The sequence below is a fragment of the Symphalangus syndactylus genome, chromosome 2 (assembly GCF_028878055.3).
Source record: "Symphalangus syndactylus isolate Jambi chromosome 2, NHGRI_mSymSyn1-v2.1_pri, whole genome shotgun sequence".
NCBI classification, from domain to species: domain Eukaryota; kingdom Metazoa; phylum Chordata; class Mammalia; order Primates; family Hylobatidae; genus Symphalangus; species Symphalangus syndactylus.
This window is the reverse complement of record NC_072424.2, coordinates 102138759-102157805: the sequence shown is the minus strand read 5'-3', so window position 1 is coordinate 102157805 and position 19047 is coordinate 102138759. Positions and strand designations below refer to the sequence as shown.

Sequence of the window (19047 nt, the reverse complement as noted above, 5' to 3'; positions counted from 1 at the left end):
GATTATAGAGTAGCAGAGATGTATAAATTGGGCAAGGAATTCAAATCCTTGGAAAAGCGTGTCTGCTTTTCTTACGCTGAGGCAAATGTGAGTTTTAAGCAGCAATCTGGTGTGGGTCCCTCCTAGAGCCACCAAACAATTTATTTTCATTGGTCACGGCACCTTCCTGAAAAGACTGCCTGCTAACCAGAGTGTGGGGAACGACGCCCTGCAAAAAGCACAGAAATGGCATCCTCTAGGGAGATTTTGCCAGCCACAGTGAGGACTTGCCCACATTCTAATCATAAAATTACACATCCAAGAAGCTTTGGTTCTCTCTCATATCATGATGTCATCCTCTTATTTGATCCTTCATCTTTTGTCATTGAATAAAAACAAATCAAGATGATTTTTCCTTGATATAAAGCCACATACCACAGTTAAGTAATAAACAAACATCACATGCCGAGTGCTTTGTGAAATTCCTGCATGTAAGATCATAAATGTGTATTACCATTCTCTTCTCTCTCCTCCCAAAATATATAGCTTGACAAGGCAAAGATAGTTCCTGAGGAATTTTCTTTAAAAAAAACATTTCTTTAGCTCTCTTGGTCTTTTAAAGCACGCAAGTTATCTCTGGGTTTTAAAAATATCAACATGTTTGCAGGGTCCTTCTGCTCTAATACAGGGTAAGTAAAAGAACATTTTACAATTTTTATGTTTTAAAGTTCTAAATATGAGGAAGTACATTCAAGTTTGAAACTCTCTCAAGAGTCAGAATTTGCTACTACCTTGAAGGGATTACCTCATTTGACTTATTTGCTGTTAATTGCATTCTAACAGAAGGATGATGGTTTTTGAGATCTAAAGCCTACGCTATTTGCGTAGTAAGGGCATCCATGTGAAAAATATAGTAGCAAGATGCACACATACAGAGCACAAAAAAAACAAAATGAAAAAAGCAAGTATTTACTTTTCCTAGCCTATTTAGAATAAAGGGTTTATTTTATTCATTTCTATAACATACCCCTCTAGTAACAATTTCATTCAACCAAAGCCCATTAACTGTTTAAACTATTGCACTGTTATTTAAAATCAATAAGGAAAATGTTTAGCAGAGTAATAAGCAAACTAAGTGATTTCAGAAATCTTCAAGATTTTTTTTCTCTGAAAAAAATTCACATTTTGCTTCAGAAATCTCTCAGTGGTTAATGTTTTAAAGTGCACTGCCTGGTCACTATAATAATCAACAGTTCACGTTAGTTTTGCTTAAGAAAAAGTACATTTTTGTGACTCACCAGACATATTTTTGATGATAAAAACGCAGAAATATAAATCAAGACACCTTTCAATTTACTTTCATTGAGGTGCATCTAAGCAAGCAGAACAGGATGAGACTCTGCCTTACTTAGGAAGAGACTTGTTAACACCCTACTGATAACTCAGGCAAATTAGAGGTAAATTACCTTTGAGAGGTCCCCAGCCTCCAAATAGAAGCAGATAACAAACACATTCCACGTAACCCAGAGGACTAGCCAGACAGCATACTGTAGAGAAGCAAGAGAGAAATAACATATAATTAATTTGGAATCAGTTGAGTATGATTCAGATAAAACTTGAACTTTCACACACCCAAATATAAAATTAGTGGGAAAGGTTAGATACTGCTTCTCTCTAAGGAACAGGATTGGATGTACGTTTATCTCTGTTGAGGTTTTTTTTTTCCTTCTTTCCTTTTTTTTTTTTTTTTTCATGACAAAGTCTCACTCTGTCGCCCAGGCTGGAGTATGATGATCTCGGCTCACTGTAACCTCTTCCTCTCAGGTTGAAGTGATTCTTCACCCTCAGCCTCCTGAATAGCTGGGACTACAGGTGTGCCCCACCATGCCCAGCTAATTTTTGTATTTTTAGTAGGGATGGGGTTTTGCCATGTTGGCCAGGCTGGACTGTTGAGTTTTGTTTTTTTTTCTTACTGTTACGGACTCATAGGATTCCAACTCAAACCTGCTTAAGGATAAATTTTTAGGTTTTAAGACAAAAAAAATAGTAATCCACATTCCTGTTTTAAAAGTGAATAATTATAGTTTTTAGACATCTAAAAACTTCAATGCTCTAACATACATGTCTGATACAACCCACCAAAAGAAGACTCACAGTTTCCCTAGCAAAACCATGTAGGACAAAGTCCCCGTGTAGGACAATGATTAACCTTTCCCCAAGTTTTCAAGGATAATCTTCAAATCAGTCTTTCTGCCTCTGTCCCATTCTAAGCAGCTTTCTCTCTTTGGTGTCTCCTTTTCATTTCTCCATTCACCTTCTTATTTTATCATTTCACTATCTCCCATTACGGTGGCCATCTAACTAGTGTCTCTAAATTTATTCTATTTTCTCTTTAGTGTACCTTCTATAATGATGATAGATTTTCTTACTAAGATACAGTTCTGATCAGTCAGTCAGTTAAAACATATGAAGCATCCAGAAGGCAACATGCTAGCAAGACACAGAGAATACAAAGGCCAATGATGAATTCCTCCTGAACTCAAATCAGATGAGAGTGACAGACTTTTTAAAAATAGATCATTATTACACAGGAATCATAAAAATATATAAAGTCTGAGCACAAGACAGGAAAATGAGAGGAGTACATAACCTGTCCTGGGAAAAAGAGTCTGCAAAGCTTAACAAAAGAGGTTAAGAAACATCTTCCAAAAGAAATGAATCAAGCTTAAAATGAATGGACTTAAAAGCATGGGGGGTTGGAAGGGCTTTCACGGGAGGGTCCAGTAAACAAAGGAAAGAGCAGGTGTGAATTTTGAAAAAGCGAAACGAGGATATCATGTCACTTCCCTTCTAAACAAATGCCAATGGCTCCCATCCTTTCTAGGTGAGTTCCACCATCTTTAATTTATGCTTCGAGAACCTCCATGATCATGATCATGATCTTGCACCTGTTACCTTTCGAGCCTTGTGTTTCAGTTGATCTCTGGAGTCATCGTTGATTCCAGACACATATATTATTTGCTGTTCCATGTAGATGGAAAGTTATTTCCCACCTCTGTGCCTGTTTTTTTTTTTTTTTTTTTTGAGACGGAGTCTCGCTCTGTCGCCCAGGCTGGAGTGCAGTGGAGCGATCTCGGCTCACTGCAAGCTCTGCCTCCCGGGTTCACGCCATTCTCCTGCCTCAGCCTCCCGAGTAACTGGGACTACAGGCGCCCGCCACTACGCCTGGATAATTTTTTTGTATTTTTAGTAGAGACGGGGTTTCACCGTGTTAGCCAGGATGGTCTCGATCTCCTGACCTCGTGATCCGCCCGTCTCGGCCTCCCAAAGTGCTGGGATTACAGGCTTGAGCCACCGTGCCCGGCCTGTGCCTCTTTGTATATTATCGCTGTATTCTTGAATACTTTTACTTTCTCTTCTTACCACCTATCATTTTTTGAAAAGGTTAATTCAAATATCACTTCCCTCATGATGCCAAACCAGAATTGGCTGAGCCCTGCTTAGTGCTGCAACAAACTTTGTTTCTCCTAATTTCATATGAAATGTCTTATATCTGATTATTTGCATATTTTCTCCAATGCACAGTGGTAAGCTCCTTAAAATACTACTTCTTAATTTTTGTTTATATTCCTAGGTTCCTTAGCACTTTGCACAAAACAGTTATTAAGACAATATTCTGTAAGTCAATGAATAACTAGCAAGATGGAGAAAATCATTATTTTCAGATTCAGAACCCATTCTTCCCTCTCAGACCCGGTTTTTATTAGATTACTATGATCATTCATGTAGTATGAGGAGTGAGAGCTCTACGTGAGGAGTTTATGTAACAATAAATGATAACTCAACTGTTTTCTAAAGGAGTTGGTTTCATCTAACTGCTTAATGTGTGCGTTGCTCAATAGAGTATAATGTTAGGGGAAACTAAATGATCCAAGACAAAATATGGAATTTGAGAAGCTCTGTGAGTTGAGGGCTGGGTCTAGAGACAGAATTAGGGGCAGGCTGTAGCAAGAGAGGAACTTCAGTTATAGAACAGAGATCTAAGGAGACATTTAAGTTTGTTTCAATGACTTAAGTGATTAAAAGAGATAGAGAATGCATGACTGATTATAATGTTTCATCATGTCCTTTATGCACAATGACATATTTTCCCCATATTATTTATAATGGAGAGCTAAATAAACACCATTTACTAGAAGTCAAAGTAGCAGGATACTAAGACTTCAGCAATGGCTGATGAGCTAATGAAAGACACTGTATTACACATATCAAATTCTCCTGAAAATCTGTCGTCAGCAAGCATTCTTTCCAATATAGTATTTAAAAATGTCAATGCTGAAGCTTTTTAATTTCATAACTAAAATTATATTTTATGCTTATTAAATGCTAACCATGTTTATCTGTATTCACATGGTATATATGGAATAGTCACTACTTCAGTATTATATGTTGAGAATATAATAAAAATTTGGAATCTTCATTTATACTTAGTTACTTACATTTATGTGTATGTATAAATGTAAATTATACCTAGTTTGGTTAAAAATCAAGCTGAAACATTTATGGTTTAGCCACCAAAATTAATAATTTTATGGAAGCATATGAAAGATAATGGATTACATGCAAATAAATAGCATATAGAGAATGAGAACACAGAACCTAATGCCTGGCTCTGTCACTTGGACGTTCTTTGGCTATCTTCAAGTGATATGACCCATTACAATTAAGTTTACTTAAATATAAAATAGGCTTCTTAGTAGTAGCAAACTCCATGGCTTGTATGAGAATGGAATGATCAACTGTTTAAAAGTACACAATACTTGAATTTTCACTATATGTTCTCATTTTATGTTGATGATTATGTTACATCATCATCTCTTCTTGTTAAAATAATAAGTAGCAGGGTCGGGCGCGGTGGCTCAGGCCTGTAATCCCAGCACTTTAGGAGGCCGAGGTGGGTGGATCACCTGAGGTCAGCAGTTTGAGACCAGTGGGCCAATGTGGCAAAACCCTATCTCTACTAAAAATACAAAATTAGCCAGGCATGGTGGTGGACGCCTGTAATCCCAGCTACTAGGGAGGCTGAGGCAAGAGAATCACTTGAACCCGGGAGGCAGAGGTTGCAGTGAGCCAAGATCGCGCCACTGCACTCCAGCCTGGGTGACAGAGCAAGACTTCATCTCAAAATAAATGAATGAATAGATAAGTAAATAAATAAATAAATAAAATAGCCATAATCCTCAAAGATTTATTTATTAGGATATTACAAAATATACTTCCCACATGATTTCTTTTTCTTTTCTTTTTTTTTTTTTTGTTTTGTTTTGTTTTGTTTTGGTTTGGTTTTTTTGAGACGGGATCTCACTCTGCCACCCCGGCTGGAAGCCAGTGGCCTTGGATCACTGCAGCCTCAACTGCACTGGTTCAGTTAATCCTTCCACTTCAGCCTCTTGGGTAGCTGGAACTACAGGCATGCACCACCATGCCTGGCTAATTTGTTGTATTTTTTGTAGAGACAGAGTTTCACCATGTTGGTCTCAAACTCCTGGGCTCAAGCTATCTGCCTGCCTCAGCCTCTCAAACTTCTCATATTAACTGATATAAAACATTGTTCCATCATATTGAACTTGCAAACTAGACTTGTTTACTTAATGCAACATATTATTCACTAGATTAAGGGTTTTTGATATATTAATGCCATTGTGTATAGACAAATGCTATTTCATGAAACCAACCTTCATTTGGTCTAAAATAACAATTTATTATTTCTAACTTAGCACAACACATAATTATAAAGCATTTTCTATATCTTGTTTTATGAGTTGCTTTTTTAAAAATATTTTTATTTATTTATTTACTTTTTAGAGAAGGCGTCTCACTCTGTTGCCAAGGCTGGAGTGCAGTGGTGCTATCATAGCTCACTGCAGCCTTGAATTCCTGGACTCCAGTGATCCTCCTGCCTCAGCCTCTTGAATAGCTAGGACTACAGGCATGTGCCACCATGGCCAGCTATGAGTTGCCTCTTGACAGTATTCATTGGCAATTACTTTGGAGTAGAATATAATTTTTTATCCTCTTAATTCAGAAGGATATGTACATAAAGAATATAGCAAATGTTCCTTTCATATCCTTGCATTTACTTTCATTATTTTCACTTAATTGTATATTTCATTACAATCCAGTTAGTCTCACAATGCACTATACTTCATTATAGATTTACCAAAAACAATGATCACTGTCACTGGTGCAATCCCTTTAATGAACATAGAAATCCACACTAGTGTTACAGAGGGTAATTGCTACTTGTGCATCACTATCCAAAGGCAGGACTTTATCTAATTTATCTCATTTAACTTTCCTCATTAATTTTCTCTCATTTATCTTTCTTATGTCTCCTATCTTACTCCTCTTATTTTCTTTTTTTTATTCTTTTCTACATTTTTTTTTCTCATTTTAGTAGCTGGCACTTATCTACATCAAATATCCTGTAATTGGATTTTGCCTAGTTGCCTAAACATTGATGAAGATTTTGTACTGCCTTGTAATTTGGCCTATGATTTTTGTCAATAAACCCTGCTCTTAAAATTACTCAGCATAGTTATTTAAGAGTATAAAGATCAGTACAAACTTCTTCCCGGTTGCTACAGCTAGTTGATGTGATATAATTGACAATCATGCAGTTTGAATATAATTGGAAAAGATGGTCTGCCCTGGAGAGATGACCTAATATAACAACAAAGTATCACAATTGCTAGATACCACCTAACTTGTAGTTTTCTGCTATAAAACTAATTTTGTTTTAGCCTCATTTTTTCTTGTGAAGAAAATCTTATATTTTATGTTTCAGACAGAAACTTTGAGATATTGTCTGTGATGAGAGAAAAATTCTATTGTATGATAAAATTCACTTTTAAGAATTGATTTTGGAAGCACCAGGTGAACCATCTGAGAGATTAACTGAACTTGAGAGTCCAGTGAAATGATTAAAACTATCAGCTAAAAAAAGTAATTGAATCATCATGGCTTCCCTATGGTATTTGTGGCTCCAATGATGAAATCAAATTAGCTATATAACATAAAAATTAGTTAAGGCTGTTAACCATGGAAGGCCAAAATATTGGTCAGGCTCAGAGACATGGCCCTATTATATGTCATGGGTTATATGATAATTAGAAAGGTAGACCAAGGTAGTATAAGACTAAGAACTTAATTAGAAAAGGAGGTGAGTCATGAATCAGTTCACATTTATTAAATACCAGCTGGATGCAAGTGACTGCAACAGAAGCTACAGGGAAATATTACGGGATATAACTGAGTAACTCTTCTAGTATTATTTATATGTATTAATGATTGGCAATTAATGCAATCTATAGGAATGTTTTTAGGTATGATTGTTTCTACTAGAATGCAAAACTATTATCAGCTCATCAATATCACAGATATCATGCTGCTGATTTTAATGTAATAATGAGGCAGCCAAGTAAAAGGGGGTCCCTGGAGAATACCCAACCGGCCTGCGCACTGGGAGGATGGGGTGGAGCCTCAGGAAGTTCCTGCCTTTTGCAGGGGGGAGCAGGCTGGCTCTCCTCTTCTGTGAGGTAACCTGGGATTCAATCTGTGAGGGGGTAAACCGGCTAACAGGACTCTCTTGCTTTGCTGAGGGTTCCTGTTTCCCTTTTTTCCCTTCGCACCCAATAAACCCTGCCCTACTCACCCTACAATATGTCCACATGCCTAAATTATCCTGGTCCTCTAACAAGAACCCGTTTTTTTCCTACAATAATATAAACAGTTCTGATAAACTGCGATAGAAGCATTCCTAAGGAACATTGTATTAACAAATCTTGTCTTAAAAACAACTTCTGGGCAGGCATGGTGGCTCATTCTTGTAATCCCAGTACTTTGGGAGGCTGAAGTGGGCAGATCCTGAGCCCAGGAGTTCAAGACCAGCTTAGGCATTAGGATGAACCCCGTCCCTACAAAAACTACAAAAAATGTGCTGGGTATGGTGGCGTGTTCTTGTAATCCCAGCTATTCAGGAGGCTGAGGTGGGATCTCTTGAACCCAGGAGGTGGAGGTTGCAGTGAGCCAAGATCATGCCACTGTGCTCCAGTCTGGGTGACAGAGCAAGACCCTGTCTCGAAAATAAAAGAAAAAACAACAAAAAAAGACTTGTTTAAGCAAGAAAAAGGTTTAGAATTTTTAACAATTAGGTGTTTTAATATTAACAATAAAGGCGTTTTTTTGTTTGTTTGTTTGTTTGTTTTTGAGACAGAGTCTCATTCTGTCACCCAGGCTGGAGCGCAGTGGTGCAATCTCGGCTCACTGCAAGCTCCGCCTTCCAGGTTCAAGCCATTCTCCTGCCTCAGCCTCCTGAGTAGCTGGGACTACAGGCACCCACCACCACGCCTGGCTTATTTTTTTCTTTTGTATTTTTAGTAGAGACGGGGTTTCACCATGTTAGCCAGGATGGTCTCGATCTCTTGACCTCATGATCCGCCTGCCTCGGCCTCCCAAAGTGCTGGGATTACAGGCGTGAGCCACTGTGCCTGGCCAAGGTGTTTTAATAGATATAAATGTATACTCATAAAACAAACATCCCTGGTCAAAATAGTAGGACAATATTTACCATTTGCACAAAGTTAATTATATTTTCAGCTTAGTTTTCTCATCTCCAATTGCAGTAGCATTTAATCCGCTTAGGCATTCTGACCACTGTCTTATTCTTTTCCTATTGTTATGATAAACAAAGAGCAAAAGTCGCCCAAATAAAGCAACTTATTTCCTTTAGGACAAATGCCAGTCTACGTTATGATGTAAATCCTGTGCTCTAATTCACGAATCCTGTTACATCTAAATCAAGCTATATAAACCTGTCCCTTAAGAAAAATACCTACATAAAAACACACTATTATTATAACTTCTAGTTTGTCAGGGATAAAGGTTCTGATAAGGTTATCAGCCAGAGTGTGACAGAAATCCAATTCTAATCATAGATTATGCTGCAGATCATAAAGGATGTCAGATTTCTACCTTCTCATTTTTTATCAGTGCTGCTGTCATATGATCAAGCTTTCTTGTGAATTTATATTTGCATAGATGTTTTAATGATTAAGTTTAATTCATTTTAAAATGAGATTTATTGTTTTCCTCCTTTATAGAAATTTCTTATTGTAGAAAATATTTAAAATTTTGAGCATCAAAAAGGGAAATTGAGAAAATGCCATATTTAATGTAATCATCTGTATCATTTTAGTGTACAGGTTTCCTTTCTTTTTCCTATGAATATATGGTTTAATATGTGTTTAAATGAAATGGGAATCTTGCTCTATATTCTGTTACCTGATTTTTTTCAGTTGATTAAAAAGTCTCACTAAGTATTCTATAACATATGTGTCAGTTCAATCATGCACTGTGAGTTATTCAACTACTATTATTTATTTCAATATTACTTAGCTTTTTGTAATTTTCTTGCTTATATTCTGATCAATTCCTAGAAATTTCCATTTTGCAAAAAAAGGTTTAGTTTAGTAAGACATATAAACTCTTTTGGAAATCATGCCTGAAAATATTTTGCTTAAACACTATTCTTAAGACAGACTATCAATGTTAGAACATCCAACAGGCATTATTTTAATGAACGTATAAACATGACTTTTAAGTTTTATGAAACTCCAAATAAAAACAGTATCCCAAAGGTATTCCATTTTCTTGAAGTAAAAAGTGAAAAATAATTCCCTTTGATTGAAAAAATAATACTCATTCAGCATGAAAACACCTGTATATGATTAATTGCTTGCCTTTACTGGTGCAAAACATCTCATGCCAAGATATTTACATTCCTATAGTCCTAAGGCTGGGAGCATGCCACTGAAGGGTCTTTAAACACCTACAATTATAAATTAAGTTATATAGAAACATTACCCTGCATGTATGTAAATAAATTAGAAATTTGAACGTCAACAGAACATAAAAACTAGTGAAAAATACCAAACTATACTTTTACATGCTTATCCTTAGCAAGCTAACACAGGAACAGAACATCAAATACAGCATGTTCTCACCTATAAGTGGGAGCTAAATGATGAGAACTTATGAATACAAAGAAGGGAACAACAGGCACTGGGGTCTACTTGGTGGGGGAGAGGGTGGGAGGAGGGAGAGGAGCAGAAAAAATAACTATTGGGTACTGGGCTTAATACCTAGGTGATGAAATGATACGTACAACAAACCCCCATGACACAAGTTTATCTATTAAGAAGCCTTCACGTGTACCCATGAACCTAAAATGAAAGCTAAAAAAAGAAAAGGCCTAGGCACGAGTTTTTTTTTTAAATAATCATATAGTGATTTTTGTTCACATATATTTGTCCTTATAACAAGGCTTTACGATGTAGATGTGTAATTCATAGATCTCAAAATGATGAATAATAGGAAAATAATCTCCAGCAAACTGTTGAAAACAGCAACTTCTGTCTCATTGTCACATATTCATCACTACTTGTTTTTAGAAGTGGCATCAAAAAATAAACTTAATTTTGGCCAGTCAGCAAATAATATGAGTCATATTTATTGATCTATTTGGCTTTAGAAGTCTCAGTTTTAGAATTCTAATAAAAGGGGCTTTCCCTATGTTGAAGTTTCTTGGATTAGCCCAATAACACTAAAAAATAAAATAAAATAAAATTGTCTCTGGTTCTGATTACCTAGGTATTGAAAGAACATAGTCAAGATGTATTATAATACAGTTTTTAAAAAATTAGGATCATGTATATTTGAAGATTTTCATATAATACATCTGATACTATCTTTATTCTATTGCTTTAAGGCCCTCTTCCTGGCCTCCCCCGACCTTCCACACACACAATAGTAGGCTGGGAAATGGCCCTCTCAAAGATATTCACATGCTAATCCCTAGGACCTGTGAATGTTACCATTATAGCAAAAAATAAATAAATATCTAAAAGGTCTTTGCAGATGTGATTAAGTGAAAGATTTTGAGATGAAGAGATTATTTTGGATTATCTGGGTAGGTCCAATGTAATCACCTGTATCCTTATGAGAAGGAGGTTGATGGCTATTTCACACACAAAAATAAATTGATGATGAGGATAGAGCAGGAGGGGGTTGAAGTTGTGGACATAAAGACTGGACTAATGTGGCCACAAACCAGGTAATCCCACAGCTAACAGAACCTGGAAGAGGCAAGGATCGAATAATCCCCCAGAGACTCTGAAGTCTCTGATTTCTGCTCATTGCTATAGATTTCAAACTTGTGGACCCCAGAGGAATAAATTTCTGCAGTTTTGTTGTTGTTGTTGTTGTTTGTTTGTTTGAGTTGGAGTCTCGTTCTGTTGCCAAGCTGGAGTGCAGTGGTGCGATCTTGGCTCACTGCAACTTCTGCCTCCTGGGTTCAAGCGATTCTCCTGCCTCAGCCTCCCGGGTGGGTAGCTGGGACTACAGGCGTGTGCCACCAAGCCCGGCTAATTTTTGCATTTTTAGTACAGACAGGGTTTCACCATGTTGGCCAGTATGGTCTCAATCTCTTGATATCGTGATCTGCCCGCCTTGGCCTCCCACAATGCTGGGATTACAGGCATGAGCCACCACACCCCGCCCATGAGCCACTGCGTCCGGCCAATTTTTGCAGTTTTAAACCACCAAGTTTGTAATGATCTGTGGTAATTTGTTACAGGAGCCATGGGAAACTAGTACACCCAACAAAATCTCTCCCCACCTAACCTCTCTGTTACTAAAATATAATGCTGAAGAGTATAATATCTAAGTACTTGTGGAGTAGTGTAATTAATTAAAAAATTGATTCACTCCTTTTGGGCAATTACATCACTACTTCAGAATCAGTCCATTGCTAATCTTTAAATGGCATGCAAATAGAAAATTATTTTTTTGGTTATTTGGCTGATGTAACTACTGTGAAGGTCTATGACAGGAAATGAGGTACTGTTGTTTCATAAGCATCTCTGCAAATTCTCAGTGTATTTCCAACATTCTAACAATATAAGACCTTTTTTGTTTGTTTTTAGAATAAAGTTATAGGATGCAGAAATAAATAAATTTAGAGTTCTGAATATTTCCAAACTTGTAAAAAAATTGTCAAAACGAGTTAACCACCTAGAAAAATATACCTAATCACATAACTTTTTATTGCAACAAACTTTGAAAGCAAAGAAGGAGAAAAGCAAGTGATAATCATCATAAGTATGACGGTGTAATACTTTTTAGTTAGAATAATGAATTACATGATATCATCAAAAATATTAAAATTCTAATAACCAAGTAGCAGCTCTACATTTATCAGCTATCATTGCTGCCTTTATTGGGAGAGGGTTTAAATTACTAATTGTTTAACAACTGTCATTTTAGTTTTCATACCAAATATTCTTCACTATGACTTTTCGACAAATTTTAACACTATAAATGAATACTGCTGTATTTGGCCCAGAAAAGTGAGTGTAGAGCATCACTTTTAGCTATGTTCTTAGATTTTTATGACCATTTTGACCACTTCGAAGGCATCTGTGATTCTTATTAACTGATGTACCCTGGGATAGCTAAAAGTGTTGAGTCCTTTCCCCCTGTGATAAGTAATTAATTTTAAACAGAAGCATTATTAACCATATATTTAATTATAGTTTTCTATTGTGCTTCATGAAAAAATTCATGGCACTCATAGACAATGATACTATTTGTAAGGTACACCAATGTAAACAAAAAAGATAGCTTGCAGCAGCTGAAAGTGACTAACCCAAGGACTCTAGCCACCCGCCTGGTTCCTCATGAGGAGCTCAACATCCCAGCACATCTGTAAACTATTACCTGTGAGACTATTGGGAAGAGTTTTGCCCAGAAACACATATATAGTACATAATTTCTTTTCAAAAAGATAGGTTTGCTAATGTATCAAAAATATTCTGTCTGCTCAATCTGCTCAATAGGGTAACTAGAGTTCCCCAGGAGTCTGTATATTCTATAGTCACCTAAAGGGAACTTCTGAATATCACATCACTGATCCAATTAATTGCTCAGCAATTATAGATAACGTGGACAAATCAAGAAGGCAATGCTCGCTCGGTTTGCATTTCTCTTACAGAATTCTAAACTAGGTGCTTGAGTTTATTTATTGTTGTTCTCCTACAGAATTCTAAACTAGGTGTTTGAGTTTATTTATTGTTGTTTTTTTGTTTGGTTTGGTTTGGCTTTTTGAGACAGGGTCTCACTCCCTTACCCAGGCTGTAGTGCAGTGGAGCAATCTCGGCTCAATGCACCCTCCACCTCCTAGGCTCAAGTGGTCCTCTCACCTCAGCCTCTTGAGCAGCTGGGACTACAGGTGTGTACAGCCATGCCTGGCTTATTATTATTATTATTTTGTAGTTTCGTAGAGACAGGGTCTTGCCATCTTAATCCAAGCTGGTCTCGCACTCCTAAGCTCAAGGGATCTGCCCATCTTGGCCTCCCAACGTGTTGGGATTGCAGGCGTGAGCCACCACACCCAGCGAGTATTTTTTTGTATTGCAAATGCTCATTTGGAGAGTGAAGTTTCAAATTTAAATAAATTTATTGATGGTACATCATAAATGATTAATATGAATTAAAGCTTTGCAGCTTTGTATTCTCCCCCAGTTTAGAAGCATATATATTTTTAAGATCTAACAGGTCTCCAGTGACTATCATCAAAAGCAGGATTCCAATCTATTAGTATCATAATTACTTTGGTAAGATTCATTAAAAAATGAAAAACAGGCTGGGTGCTGTGGCTCATGCCTGTAATCTCAGCACTTTGGGAGGCTGAGGCAGGTGGATCACGATGTCAGAAGATCGAGACCATCCTGGCCAACATGGTGAAACTCCGTCTCTATTGAAATACAAAAAATTAGCTGGGCGTGGTGGTGCATGCCTGTAGTCCCAGCTACTACTCGGGAGGCTGAAGCAGGGGAATCGCTTGAACCCAGGAGGCGGAGGTTAAAGTGAGCCAAGATCTCGCCACTGCACTCCAGCCCACTGACAGAGCAAGACTCCGTCTCAAAAAAAACCAAAAACAAACAAAAAAATCCATTTCAGTTAGAAGTACTATAAGAAAATATTAAATTACACGTGGTTTAAATATTATGTTTAAAAAATTTTCTCATATATAAAGTCTGGAAATGGGCTGCTGTTGGCAAAATGGCTCAATGCTCTCAGAGCTCTAGAGCTATACTTCTGGGATTTTCTTTCAAATCCCCACAAAGTAACACATTAGGCACATAGAAAGGTACTAGGCAGGAGAAAAAAGCTCCTTTCCTTGTACAACACTCTGTTCTTCCAGGAAGGAAAACTCTTCCTAGAGAGGCACACATGAGAGTTCTTACATCTCATTAGCTGAAATTTGTAACAAGCCTACCCCAAATTAAACCACTGGCAAAAAAGTTTGGGATTATTATGGTTAAGCAACCTTAATCAATTGTAATGCATCCCTTGGACCTGCAGGATGATTTGACCTGCCTGAGAGCTTTGCTGTTCCTCTAAACACCTGGAGCAAATTAGGATTCTGTTAACAGAAGAATAGAGGTATCTGCCACTACAACCTATATACCGCTTTTCTGTTTCATTTTGCTTTTCTTTAATATGTAAAAGTGAATTATTGGTATTTTATATTTTTATAAGCCTCTTGTTTTCTAGAGAAACACACAACCCTTTGCTTCAGTAAGACTATACAAATTCAACTAAATAGAGAATTAATTTAGCCATCATAGTTTTCCCTAAGTAAATATTAGGTTTTAGATCTTAGTCTATGAGGAATGGCATGAAAAACAGAAAGATAAGACAAAGAAGCAAACAAAAAAACAGATAATGTGTGTCTCAATCAATCAGCAAGATTCAACTTAACCACTAAAGAGGAAAAATATATGTAGTATTAGATGTCTCATTGGAAATATCATACATCTGTGTTTTGAGAAAGACGAAAAAATATTGTAGAGAATGTTAAGAATATTAGAATAAGGAAATCAGGAACTTCTAAAGACCCCAAAATAGAAAGTTAATAATATTTTCAAAATTTATATAATTATCATTTACTAAGGTATGGTAGATGTATGGTTTGTAAATTTTGTTTGAATAAGCATAGTCTACTATTTTTCCCTTTTAGAATTGGAAAAATAAGTGGTTTCCTCTCATCAGAGGTGCTTTAATCTCATTTTAGCTGTCTTATCCCCCAGCCTTCATTTCAAATTCAAAGAAATTCTAAGAATCATGTAAACAGCTTCTAAAATATGTAAATTATCTTAATTGGGAAATATGAGACATCAATCAATAGAACCTTAAAAAGATCTGTTCATTGTGTTTGGTTTAAGAGTATCCAAATACAGATACAGGTCAATCAATCTCTCTCTATGTATAAAATCTTGTTTTAGGCAAACACATTAAGAAATCCTCATTCCTTTTGAGTCTTTTGTATGGTATTAGATTATAAGTGTAGGTTGAGTCATAACATTTTTCTAAACATTTTAAATTGCTACAGTACAATTTCCCAATTTGCTTTTATATAAAAAAAATATTTCTATCTAAATTTTTACTGGGTGCATATTTTTTTCTGCCTGCACAAGTGACGGGATAGGCATTTACCAATGTTTCATGTGATACCTGTCTTCTAAATACCTGTCTTGGTTGGATACCGTCAAGAGCAAAAGCTCACTCTTACTGTATCTAGTGAATTTTCAGTGAAACCACCTTTGCAAAAATCGTAACAGTGAGAAAATTATGACAGTAAAAAAGATCTGACCTAACTGACTCCATCTTGCTTCTAACTTCCAAGCTGTTCATTCCGGAGTGTGGGCTCAACTAACTTTGGGAGGAACTCATTTTACAGTTTAACTTTGAAATAAAGATGACAATAGCCCTTTTCCAAAACAACCCCCCTTCTTGCCTAGGGACCAGACTGCCTTTGTAAAACTAACAAATTAGCCACAAATTAGAAGTTATGGCTGAGGAGTCATGCAGCTAGATGCTGCAAGATCACCAATCTCCCAAATTGCTCTAATAGATAACATTAGTATTATAAAACCTAAGATTCATGTTTGAAGTGTTTTTCAGACTCTGCACTGGTTGGATCAGCTGGTGCCACCCAGATCTATAAACTGCCTTATCTGGTCTTCTAGTGCCCCCCCAGGAACCGACTGACTCAGTGCAAGATGACAGCTTCGACTCCCTGTGATTTCATCTCCAGACCGACCAATCAGTACTCTCCTCTCCCTGGCCCCCTACCCACCAAATTGTCTTTCTTTAAGAAACTTTAGTCTCCAAATTTTTGAAGAGACTGATTTGAGTAATAATAAAACTCCAGTCTTGTGTTCAGCCAGCATTGCATGAATTAAACTCTTTATTCTCCTGTCTTGATAAATCGACTCTGTCTGGGGAGCAGGCAAGGAGAACCCTTTGGATGTTACCTATCACATGTATACATTGTATTATACATTGAATATTACATTAGTATACTGGTATTTTGGGCTCAAGGGGTCTGGAACACTGAGGAGTGCAGAGAAATAAAATCTGAAGAGAGAACCATGTGCTCAAATCTAAATACTGATTCAGTGTTACAGAGAAAAACTTACAATCATCGAGACTTTTAATTAATTAAATATCTGTATTTAAATGCACATTACATAAGACAGAAACATGGATAGTAGGAAAGCTTGCTCTCAGAAGAGCTAAAGTAAATTATCATGGAATATAAAACCTTTTTGTTAAAAACGGTCAATTTAAAATAAAAAACTGTTAAAAATACTTGCTTTAACAGAAAGCATAATTCAGTTTTAAGTTATGCATCTTTTGGCTATGACTTTATAATCTGAAAATGGTCATAGTATCCAATAAAATATCTTTTGATTTCATTTCTAGCTTTTAAGGACAAAAAGGATAAAGGTATAGGCTTACCTTCTGAATTAAAGCCTTAGCTCTTAAGTGCAAACTTTGAACTACAAATAAAATACCAACAAAGTATGTTCTTGAAAATCTGCTTGGCATTTTTCTTAAGTTTATTTTATTTTATTTATTTATTTATTTATTTGTTTATTTATTTATTTAGAGATTGAGTCTCACTCTGTCGCCTAGGCTGGAGTGCAGTGGTGTGATCTCAGCTCACTGCAACCTCCGCCTTCCAGGTTCAAGTGATTCTTCTGCCTCAGCCTCCTGAGTAGCTGGGATTACCAGCACCCACCACCACCACACCCGGCTAATTTTTGTATTTTTAATAGAGAATGGTTTTCATCATGTGGGCCAGGCTGGTCTCCAACTCCTGACCTCAGGTGATCCCACCACCTTGGCTTCCCAAAGTGTTGTGATTACAGGCATGAGACACTGCGCCCAGCCTAAGTTCATTTATTTTTTATTCCCTATTTTAAGTGTGGTAGGCAGAATGATGGCCCCTAGAACTGTGAGATAGTAAATGGTTGTTAATTTAAGCCTCTGGGTTTGTGGTAATTTGTTATTTAGCAACAGGAAATGAATATGTTAATATTGAGGTTTTTTATTAAAAAGAAAAGATATATTACTGTCAAGTAATTTACCACAAGGGCCGAGTGCTATACATATATTCTATATTGAGTAGACTGGATTTAATAGAATCTTTCACACTGACTTTTGGTATATGCATTTTCTTTTGAATCCTGAGACATTTAAATATATTAATTTTTCTATGCAGATTTCTAGAATTCAATTGTTAATAATATTTGTTTAAATTAGTTATTTAATAGGAAGACATATATAGAAGTTTGGAGACCTGAGTTTAAATCTTAACTCCATTGTGAATCTATCTGTATAATCTGAAATCTACTGATATTTCTAGTTCTATCTACTTTTGGAACTAACATTCCTGGATGAGTGCAAAGGAATTTTATTGTTATTTTTTTCTGGAGAAGTATACTTTTCTCATAACAAGTCTTAGCTGCAGTGCCCATGGGCAAGTCCAACAGTGGTGATAGCAACAAACAGAATGTCTCATTCCTTATGTCAGCCACTTAGACAGTCAATCATTTTTATTGGAAATAATGATTGTAGAGTGACATCAACCAAAAGTATAAGCACTGGGATTACTTTTTGTATCATTATACAAGAATTCTTTAATAAAGGGTGTAGTTATAATTTCTTAAGGAATATATCATGAGAAAAAAAAAACACGAGGCCCTCTAATGGCCATCAAGTAGACACATTATTTGCAAGACTTATACTACTTGATCAAATATATTGATCAAATGTGTTGATCAAATTCAGTAGATAGGTTGTCAGTAGATAGGGCCTTAGAGGATATGTTAAAATAATGCCAAAAACGTACAAATTTAAATAAACATTCAGTACTAAAATACTCTTTGAATTAGAGTGTTGTGTATAGGAATCATTCCAAAAGATGAAAGAAGGCCAAGTAAGAGTGCTCTGCGAGCACCAACAATGGATAGTTATGTTTCAATATCCATGAAGAATATATACACTCTCTCTCTTTCCCTTTCTCTCTCTCTCTGTTTGTGCGTGTGTGTGTGTGTATATATATATATATATATATATATATATATATATGCATGAACTTGAGAAAAATGCCAAGTGGATTTTCAAGAACATACTTTGTTGAAGGTATTTTATTTGTAGTTCAAAGTTTGCACTTAAAAACTAAGGCCTTAATTCAGAAGGTAAGCCTACACCTTTATCCATTTTGTCCTTAAAACTATATATATTAGCTTCTTCCAATCTTTAGATTGTTTAGTTTTTTTAAATCACCCTAGGGCCAAAATTACTAATTCACAGCTTAAACATGTGATTCAATGCTGAAAAGTTTAAAAACTATCTTCCTCTGAAAAATGTTTTCTCCTACTCAAGGGTAAAATTGAGTTTTGTCTCAATCAGCATAAGAAATCAAGTTTTATCATTTGGCTCCAGAAATAACCATTGTTTTTTTATCAAATTCATAATTCCATGCACAGGTATTTAGAATACTCTACTAATGAGGTCATGGTTTTGGATTGAATGTCTATGTATGAGGCTTCTTAGTGTTTTTCCTGCTCTTTGTCTATAGAACATAAGTCTCAG

General features: G+C 36.2%; 1 protein-coding gene across 7 annotated transcripts in view; it reads right to left on the bottom strand.

Moving 5' to 3' along the window:
- Positions 1 to 19047, bottom strand: part of NKAIN2 (sodium/potassium transporting ATPase interacting 2) — a 1030776-nt gene that overhangs the window by 473647 nt on the left and 538082 nt on the right. For all 7 annotated transcript variants that reach the window (XR_010116563.1, XR_010116564.1, XR_010116565.1 and 4 more), the window contains one exon: positions 1446 to 1526. Coding sequence is in view for 4 of the 7 variants with exons in the window: in XM_055263081.2 (XP_055119056.1) it covers positions 1446 to 1526 (81 nt within the window). In the remaining 3 variants the exon portion in view is untranslated. The remainder of the gene's footprint in view (positions 1 to 1445; positions 1527 to 19047) is intronic.